Consider the following 10,241-nt stretch of genomic DNA (forward strand, 5'->3'; position numbering starts at 1 on the left):
TCTCTCTGTAAACCCTTAACTACTTTTTAGCATATTCCCTATAGTACATGTCTCTTCAAAGCTTTTTTCTTAGCTGACTGATGGAATAAAAGAACATGCCATAGTTACTAGGAGTATTTTAGAAGCAACATGAAAAAAAGTAACTTTACAACACTGGGCAATTAGGAAAGAAAATAAAGCCACTTGTGTCATCTACTAAAAATAGTTTTGAAAGTCATGAGAATATTGAGTGCTAGCAGAATTTCCTATCTTAGTAACAATAATATAGTAGGAACTTTAAAATGAGTAACTTCATGTTTCAACACAATCCCTTAACCATTGATTTTAGCTTCATGATCAACTTTTAAATTTTCAATTATCCTAATAGGAGACCACTATTCAAAAAAACACATATGTATACAGACACAAACATTTATTAATGCAGGTCAGATAAAAACAATTTACCTTCCCACTCAAATTCATTACTGTTCTCCGATGGTGTGTCTAAGCCATCTAAGTCAATCTCCCCACTTTCATCCAAATCATCTGACAGCACAGAGCCATCGCTAGGATCCAGGGTCAGGCTAATGTCTGGAGCCATGAGTTTCTTTCTGACTTTATTTCCATTAACTTCTAGCGAGTATGGAATGGGTTAAAAAAAAAAAGTGAACAATAGATTAGAAGAAATGTTTACATGCTCAACTTGAGTAAGAGAAAAAAAACGTTTTTAAGTATTTATTTTTTAGGGTGGCTCAGTTGGTTAAGCCTCTGCTCATGATCTCAGAGTCCTGGAAGCGAGCCCCATGTCGGGCTCTCTGCTCAGTGAAGAATCTGCTTCTGCTTCTCCCTCTCCCCCTGGCTTGTGCTCTTTCTCTCACGCTGTCTCTCTCTCAAATAAATAAATAAAATCTTTAAAAAAATGTTTATATATTTTTTAGAAAGAGTAAGAGTGTAAGCATGTGAGTGGGGAAAGGTGCAGAAGAAGAGGGAGAATTATAGGCAGGCTCCATGCCCAGTGCAGAACCCAGCACAAGGTTCGATCTCATGATCTTGGGATCATGACCTGAGCTGAAATCAAGAGTTAGAAGCTTAACTGACTGAGCCACCCAGGCTCCCCAAATAAGGGAAAAATTCTAACCATTTCATTCTTAAGAAAAGTAACATTAAGCAAACACAATCCCAAAGTATTAATTTACAAACCTTGGATTTTGATCATTATTGCTTCTATATCATGGCAAGACGACATATCCCAGCAAGGATATATCTTTTTAAGTAACAGAGGCAGACATTATAGTGAGTTTTTACTGCTAAAAATGATCTCCTCTCAACCTTTTATGATAGAAATTTCCAAAACCTAAGGGTATGCTTTTGGAAAGTTAAATTTCCAAAGCATTAAAAAATGCTTTCTTAAAACATTCAACTTCTCCTTTGGCTCTGTATAATAGAACAAAAAGTATTCTTTTTTTTTTCCTTGACAAATTAATGTGTTCAAAAATAGCACAAAGTCTACCATTTCATTGAAACCAAAGTGCCAAGTTCTTACCAGGCTGGCTCTCTGGTCCAGTTACAGCTAAAATATCTGCTTCCATACCATCATCCTCTGGTAAAGGTCTAGAAGATACAGACATAATTTTTAATTCACAAATTAAAAAAAAATTTTGAAGTTCAAAGAGCTATTAAAAATATCTTAGAGAACCAATTATGTGGAAAACTGAATAAAATAGTTTCTAAAGCTTCAGTAATTTACAAATGACTTTTAAAGAAAAAATTTCAGACTATCAGAGATGATTTACATATTTACATAAGTAGCACATAAAAGTAGATATAAATTCCTTATGTAACTGCTGTTAAATACAACTACAAGACAAATCTAAAAATTATAAACAACCTAAAAAGCATAGAACTCAAATGCACGAGTTTAATGTGATATATAATACAATGTGTGGTAAACTGTCCCTTACATGGGAGTGTGATAATGATGGCTACAATTCTTTTGAGCTCAGCATTTCTATATTACTACTATTATCACCATGTGCTATGCAATGACTTAGTACTCCCACCAGCCGTCCATATTCTGTTAATGGACCTTCACCTTCTTATGCACTGGGATGGTCTTCTGACCAAGATGGTATGGAAGCACCATTTAAATATAAGGTCTGCCTTTGCCCTTTTTCTCTTAACCCAGCTGGCACCAATACAATTGTAAATACAAATGCAAACCAAAGTAGCTGGCCAGATGATCTAAAAAATCCTTTTTATTTAATAAGTTTTTCCTTAAAATGGAAGCACAAAATTTAATAATCCTTACATCCAAAGACTCCCTTCTTCCAGGAACCCCTCAGACTCCAGCTTAAGAAATACCATATTTAAGCATTTTTTGTAACAGTCAACATTCTGAAATTTAAATGTTGAAACAAAAATAAAAGATTATGAAACATCACATACATATTTAGTGAAAGATAAGGTATAAGATAATTCCTCTAACTGTTGGAATTTTCATTTTCTAGCATCAAATGAACACCTTTTGATACTGGGTTTCTGTAAGAAGTTTAATACTCATTTAATAAGTGGTATCTCAATAAAGACATTTTGAAGTTTTGTTTTAAATTTGTCTTCATTTGAAAGTACTGCTCACATTGGAAAATCTTCATCTTGCCATTCTTCTTTAAGTTCCACACCTTCCATCCTCAGTTTAGATTCAATATCAACTACAAACTCTTGATAATCCAGAGAGCCAATGTTCTGTGAAAAGAGAAAAATTTATAACAATGTATTTACCATGTTACTTTTTATCTGCTGAAAAGGTACAACAGAGTTAAACCTTAGTTCACACTTCCACCCTGGTTATGAAATCAATTTATTGAGCTGCAACTACCATTAAAAAAAAAAAAAAAAAGATAAAGAATGAAACTCAGAGTATATATATATATACACACACACACACACACACACACACACTAGTGAAGTAAGTACTATTTGTTGTAAGGGTATTACGCAGTGAAAATATGTTTTCAGTTACATATATGCATGTGTGTCGTAGGTTGTGATTTAAATTTTATTAAATTTTGTGAATTACGTAAAAACAACTGGCGGGGGTGGGGGGACGGTGGTGAGCGGTACAAAGAATAAAAGTAAATATATTCTCTATTCTAGACCCATAATTAAATTTTCTGTCCTCTGGATAGAAGTTGATCCTAGAAACTGAACACTAATAAATCACATTTACATCCATGATTCAGTAAAGCCAAATGGTATGTATCCTGTATCTTTTTAAAGCTGAGGTATAATTAACATTTTTAAATTGAAGTATAATTAACATGTGTGCTGTTTTCTATACTTCCATTTGTGTAGCTTCAACACCATAATTCCAGAGCCAGGTAAGGAAGGCTACTCAGTAACTATCCAGTAAATGAATATGACGTATCTATACTAAACTTTTTTCATGTAGTTCAGCGTAAGTTTTCAGACACTGAACTTAGTGAATATTTCTACTCCTGCAACTATATGTGCTAACCTAGGCCATTCAGTTTTAGTTTTAGTCTGTCCAAGGAAGGGTGTGGGTGCCTACATCCTCACTTTACAAAGTGAAGAATGCAGGGATTGGTTTGGTTGATGGAATAAGAACTAGAGGTTTAAGATTATTTAAGAAGTCATAAAGATCAACTGGTTAATGAGTGCAACAAAAACTGTGATACTTTCTTTAGGGGATAAGATAATAAGCTAATATTTAGTTCAACTGCATTAGAGCAAGTCACTAGATGACTATAGTTATTGGTTTTCTTTTTTAATTTTTAAAGATTTTATTTATTTATTCATGAGAGACACACAGAGAGAGGCAGAGAAATAGACAGATGGAGAAGCAAGCTCCCCGTGGGGAGCCCGATGTGGGACTCCATCCTGGGAACAGGATCATGCCCTGAGCCAAAGGCAGATGCTCAAGGTGTCCCTAAAGTTATTGTTTTAAAAAAGCAATAAATATGTATTTCTTAAGAGATAGAAAGTATCACTACAAGTATTAAAAACTAAGCAAAAAGTGGTTGGCCCCAGTGGAAAAAGAAAGAGGGGGAGATGGTGAGAATGACTGATGCTTTTCATAGTAAATCCTAAACTATTTGACTTTTAAAATCATGTATATTAACTTTAAAAAACTTTCAAATAAAACAAATGGTGACACCCATTCACTTCAATTAGTTTTCTAAAACAAAGACACGATATCTCCACACACTAGTGTATTACGCAGCCATAAAGAAGGGAAATTTTGCCATTTGCAACAATATGGGTGGATCGAGGATATAATGCTAAGTGAAAAAAGTCAGTCAGAGAATGACAAATATCGTATGATTTCACTCATATGTGGCATTTAAGAAACAAATGAACAAAATAAAAAGACAAAACAAAAAAACAAGACAAGTATATAGAACTGGTGGGGAGGTGAGTGGGAAGTGAGTGAAAGAGGTGAAGAGGATTAAGAGTATACTTATCATCATGAGCACTGAGTAACCTACAGAATTGCTGAATCATTATATTGTACACCTGAAACTAATATAACTAGTATAACACTGTTAATTATACTGGAATAAAAAAATAAAAATTAAAAAAATTAAAAAATTAAAGATGTGGTCGTGGTTTATAGCTGCTTTATTTGCTGTCATTACAACACTCAAAAGATGTACAAAGCTGTACAAAAAAGTATTATGTTCTAGCACAACAACAAAATCACACTGGCAATCTTCTAAAGTGTTAGATTTCACACGGTAAACTATATCTGGGAGGCTCTCTTCTCAGTTTGAATTCTTATGCTCAGGGAAGGGTTTCACACATTCTTAAAAGTTTTAAATTTTCAAGGACCCACTGTGAAGCACAGAAAAAAATGGCAAACGCTCTTTTCTTCACCAACATATTTGTTTGGAAAACTCAGTATTTGCATATGTAAGTCATTTTTACTTCTCTGGGAAAACACTGACCCAGGCAATGTTGAGAAATTAATGGAAAACACACCTAAAATATAGCAATCTTGAGTTCTTTACCACATTCTGTTTCTAATACATACATAGACTACATCTTAACACAGGTCTTCAATGATCACTTTATAGATTGTTCTCTGATGGTAACTTTCTCTGTAAAGAAGAAAATAAAAAAAGGATACCTATCTTACCAATCTCTTCTATTTAGAACACAGAACTAGTATAAAAGACCAAAAGATTATGGCCATAAAGCCCAAATACTTAATGCCTATTAACTTAGAAATTAATTCTCAAGTGAGACTGAAACACTATCACTAAAGGTTTAAAACTATCTCTTTCAGAAGTTTTTAATTCACTGTACTCAATTTTTTTCTGAAGTCTTGTGTAATCACTTAAAAGCGAATATACTTCCGAAATTCAATAATCAGAAAAAGTTTCCATTATTTTGTTTTACCTTTTTGTATGTGTTGGAAAAATATCAGGATGTTCTTTTTTTTTTTTTTTTGATATCAGGATGTTCTTGTTGCCTTTTTCAAATATCCCACATACTTAGAAAAATATTTAATATCGCATAAATAAAAGCAGAGACTGAAAGTTGCTATCACTATATTCCCAACACCTAGCACAGTGCATGGCACATAAGCCTGTAAATGTTAGTTACAAGTAAGACTATTATAAGGTACGACACTGGATAGCAAGCCATTGTTTTGCTCTACCTCTTAGGCTTATTTTTCTTATTAAACTACATTAATAGGCCTCCTGTTGTTTTACTCTCAAAAAGTGTAATGAAAATATTTAGGGCAACCCACATACATGCAATTATCAATTTCTGTTGGTAAAATTATTCCTTATTTCTTTTTTGTTTTAAAGACTTTATTTATTCATAGAGACAGAGAGAGAGAGAGAGAGAGAGAGGCAGAGACACAGGCAGAGGGAGAAGCAGGCTCCATGCAGGGAACCTGATATGGGACTCCAACCCGGGTCTCCAGGATCACACCCTGGGCTGCAGGTGGTGCTAAACCACTGCGCCACCGGGGCTGCCCTTATTCCTTATTTCTAAGAGAAATATGTAACTTGTGAAATTCTATAAGACAAATGATGTCTTTTAGCTCTACTACTTGAAGAAGTTTATCACTTGAAAATAACTCAAGTGTTTCAGCCAATTCATTCAATTTTTATTTCAAAATCATATTGAAGCATGTCATGTTAATACAGCACATGGACATGGATATTTAGTTTGGGGATAATTATTTAAGCTAAACAGAACCAGCAGGAGACAGCAGACAGACTCAATCTTGCCTATTTCACCATAAATTGTAGAGAGAAAAGTACACTAGGTAGACAAAAAGTTCAAACAACTGAGAGAGTATTGTTCTTGGAAGCACTTAATCATCAGCAGCTGTAAGAACAGGAAACAAACAAGAAAGGAGCAATATAAGCACAACCACTTTGAAGGAAATCAGGACACCGCTGACTCACAAGTTAACTGTGGCTGTTTCCCATTTTTTGTTCATAGATTTGGTAAATTAGAATGGAGGAAATTACACTTTAAGATGCCATTTGTTAAAATAACCAAATGCAACAAGAATAACTAGATTTCTCAACATACTGGTGGTACCGGGAGCACATGATTGCTTATGCCAGTTACCAGCAGAAGGCATACAGATAAATTCAAAACACCGGCTGACATCAGTGAGGTTAAAAATCAAGGAGAATGGATTACCTCCTGAGACAACTTCTGGAAGGGAGGTGTGGCAGTAAATTCAACCAAGATAAAGAAGGGGATTTCCCTATAAACTCAGCAATATAAGCAAAAATTAAATATTAAAATCACATTTACAACTGTCTGAATTATAAATTATAATCTTACATGCCACTTTACTATTATGTAGTTTAACAGTGCTGCTAGAATAGGTGCTAGTAACTACCATCTATGCTGAAATCAATTATAGTTGGCAGAAGGAAATGTCCAGGCAAGTCTTTTACTTCTGCATTTAAACAGAAGGGCTTCATTCTAAGTATTTGTGTTCACTTTTCCCTAGGAGGCTGGCAGCACTGGTAGTGTTACTGGAAAATACTTTAGGCCAGTCTATATTTATGTTTACAAAGATCACCAAAACACCTCCAGAAAAATCTTATACGCTTGTCACTGCTTCCTTGAAAGCAGGGTCATACAAGTTTCTAAGACCGAAATGACAGTGAGATGTCACCTTACACCTGTCAGAATGGCCGTTCTTGAATAGACAAGAAATAGCAAGTGTTGGCAAGGATGTGCAGAAAAAGGAGTCCCTGTGCACTGTTGATAGGCATGTAAATTGGTAAAGCCACTATGGAAAACAGTATGGAGGTTCCCCGAAAAATTAAAAGGAACTACCATTTGATCCAGCAATTTTGGGTATTTATCTGAAGGAAACAAAATCATTATCTCAATAAGGTATATGCAGCCCCATGTTCATAGCAGCATTATTTACAATCGCCAAGATATGGAGGCGACCTGTTTCCACCGAAAAATGAATAGATTAAAAAATTGTGGTATACAGGGCAGCCCGGGTGGTTCAGTGGTTTAGCACCACCTTCAGCCCACGGCCTGATCCTGGAGACCCGGGATCGAGTCCCACATCGGGCTCCTGCATGGAGCCTGCTTCTCCCTCTGCCTGTTTCTCTGCCTCTCTCTCTCTCTCTCTCTGTGTCTCTCATGAATAAATAAATAAAATCTTAAAAAAAAAACTGTGGTATCCATATACAATGGAATATTATTCAACCATAAAAAGAATGAAATCTTGCCAGTTGGGACAACGTGGATAGACCTTGGGGGCATTATGCTATGTAAAGTAAGTTAGAGAAAGACAAATACTATAAGGTCTCACTTACTTGTGGAATCTTAAAACACACACACACACACACACACACACACACCAAGTTCAAAGATGTAAAGAACAGACTGGTGGATGCCAGATGGAAGAGGGGTTGGAGGAATGGGTGAAGGGGGTCAAACTTCCAGTTATAAAATAAATCCTAAGGATGTAATGTATAGCGTGTCGTGTTGATTATAGTTAATAATACTGTATTACAGGGGTGCCTGGGTAGCTCAGTGGTTGAGCATTAGCCTTGGGCTCAGGGTGTGATCCCAGAGTCCCAGGATCGAGTCCTGCATCAGGCTCCCCGCAGGGAGCCTGCTTCTCCCTCTGCCAGCTCTGTCTGGCCTTCCTTTTTTTAGATGCCTTCCTCCATCACAGCTCCTACTGGCGTTACTCCAAAGGCAAAGAAAAGAACCACTTTCCTTTTGGCATTTACTAACCACTTGTACATTCATCATCTGGTATGTTCCAATCAACAACTTTTGTGAGGTACGAAATATGGGTGTTATTTATCCCCGTTTTAGTTTACATATGAGGCAAATGACCCCACATTTTGGGTTCCAGATTAAATGCAGCCTGTTTCTAATACAGCACACTGTCTCCAGTTCACTGGCAACTTTATACAGCATAAGCCCGTAATGCCAGACTTGGTTACATTTAACTTCAAAGGTCCTCTAATGCTTAAAGACTACAACAGCACTGACTAATGACCACCTAGCTCAAGATCCATGTTTGCAGAAGTGGACCTGTCATACTTCCTGTATTAGCCCAACAATGTGAGGCGGCAATAGAGGAGATTATGAAAATAAGAATAGTCTAGAAGAAATGTAAAATGACGAGAACTAAGTAAAAGGTGTCCAAAGATCATCAAGATGATAGTATACAAGCTAACTAAACGGGGTAACTGAAGTTATCCATTTACAAGTTGCAGAAATTCTTATAAAATTTTAGAGAAGGAATATGTTTCGCTGAAAACGTAACTAGGCACTAAGATAAATAGAGATCCTAATTTAAAAAGGTGAGGAGGAGGGGGAAAAAAAAAGGCAACTGTAAAGTGCAATCACACACTTCACTCAACTAAACTCTAAGGCAGGCACTATGTCAACCAGGAGGAACTGGGCAAAAGCTGTGCTCTCCGAGGGCTCCCGCCAACTGGCAGACGAGGGAAGTTTCAAAGCAACGTTAACAGATCCGAACAGATTAACTGGAGTTGATCTAGGAGATTTCCAGCTGCATGAGAGACGCCCAGGAAACGCAAACCATTAAGCAAAAGGTGATGTCTGAATCCACGCAGGAACTGGGCTTTTATACGTAGGAAGGCCCTCTAAAGCCCTCATTACCAAGGGCCGCTTCCGCGTCTATTCCCCGAGGGTACTGGGCACAGCAGACGTCCGAGTTTCTTTGTTCTGCACCGGGACTGACGCTGGTCTTAAATACGCGACCGAAGCGGCCCGGTCACCGCACCCAGACCAGGGGGTGTGCAGGGGGGCCCAGCGGGGGAGGGGGGGCAAGTCCCGCCCCGAACACAACAGCACAAACGGAAAAGGGGTGGCCGGGTGGCGGGTAAGCCTAGCTAAGGCAAACAGGAGCCGAGCCAAGGGCGGGGGCCTAAGCTGGGCGGGGATCCGGGAAGCGCGTCCCGGGCAAGCTCCCCGGCGGCCCCCTCCATCCGCAGCCCTCCGCGCCTCCCCTCTCGGGCTGTCCGGGGGGCACGCACCCCTCAGACGTCCGCCGCAGGCCTGCTCTCAGCCCAGCCCCGCCGTGCCCAGCCTTCCCGGGCCGCACTCACCCCGGAGGAAGCCTTGGCCCCCTCGTCTTCCTCGCCCCTCCAGGCCGGCGACGTGGGGCTGACGGCCAGGGCGCAGGAGGGAGCGCCGAGAGGAGCCCGCTCCCCTCGGACTGCAGCGGAGACCCGGGCCCAGTGCCCTGGCTACAGCCGCAGCGACAGCAGCTGACCCGGACGCAGACAGCCGCCGGGGCGGAAGTGACGGAATCCCGACCTCCTTCGGGCGCGGGGGCCGGCGGAGACGGAGGCGGGGCGTCTTTGGCCCTTGCCCCGCCCCCTCGGCCGCGCGGACTGACGCATGCGCGTTCCGCCCGGGCTGGCCGCGCCTCCTCTCCTCCCGCTGAGACCCGGTCCTCGACTCTCAAAGGGACATTTCCACATCCCTTCTGTGGGCTTTATTGATCCTTAGAATAATTTTATAGCATAGAATGGGTGAAAGTAGGGGAGGAAGAATCGCCATAAAGGTGCTGTAAGATCACCGTCACGTCTTCCAGACGCTGTTTCTGTTCCCGTCCGGCCGTGCACAGGTGGCGGAAGGGCCCAGCTCTGCGGACCCATCGCACCTGGCGCAGCGGCACAGGTGTGCAGAGGAGCCTCAGATCCGCATCCGTCAAGTCCCCACGAGGGCGCAGGCGTCCGCCGATTGGACGGTGC

At 39.6% G+C, this 10,241-nt stretch overlaps 1 protein-coding gene across 12 annotated transcripts in view; it reads right to left on the reverse strand.

The window, feature by feature from the left end:
• The window catches only part of BNIP2 (BCL2 interacting protein 2), a 37,223-nt gene extending 27,426 nt beyond the window's left edge, over positions 1 to 9,797 (reverse strand). For 5 of the 12 annotated variants that reach the window (XM_077881308.1, XM_077881305.1, XM_077881304.1 and 2 more), the window contains exons 1-4: positions 9,591 to 9,793; positions 2,615 to 2,721; positions 1,523 to 1,590; positions 445 to 612 (exon numbers count right to left, since the gene is read on the reverse strand). In XM_077881308.1, coding sequence (XP_077737434.1) covers positions 445 to 612; positions 1,523 to 1,590; positions 2,615 to 2,664 — 286 coding nt within the window. In that variant the 5' untranslated portion in view covers positions 2,665 to 2,721; positions 9,591 to 9,793. Of the gene's footprint in view, positions 1 to 444; positions 613 to 1,522; positions 1,591 to 2,614; positions 2,722 to 9,590 lie in introns of those variants that run through there. The other 7 variants (XM_077881307.1, XM_077881310.1, XM_077881313.1 and 4 more) reach the window with 5 other exon arrangements.
• Positions 9,798 to 10,241: the final 444 nt, after the last annotated feature.

This window comes from Canis aureus, chromosome 32 (assembly GCF_053574225.1).
Source record: "Canis aureus isolate CA01 chromosome 32, VMU_Caureus_v.1.0, whole genome shotgun sequence".
NCBI classification, from domain to species: Eukaryota; Metazoa; Chordata; class Mammalia; order Carnivora; family Canidae; genus Canis; species Canis aureus.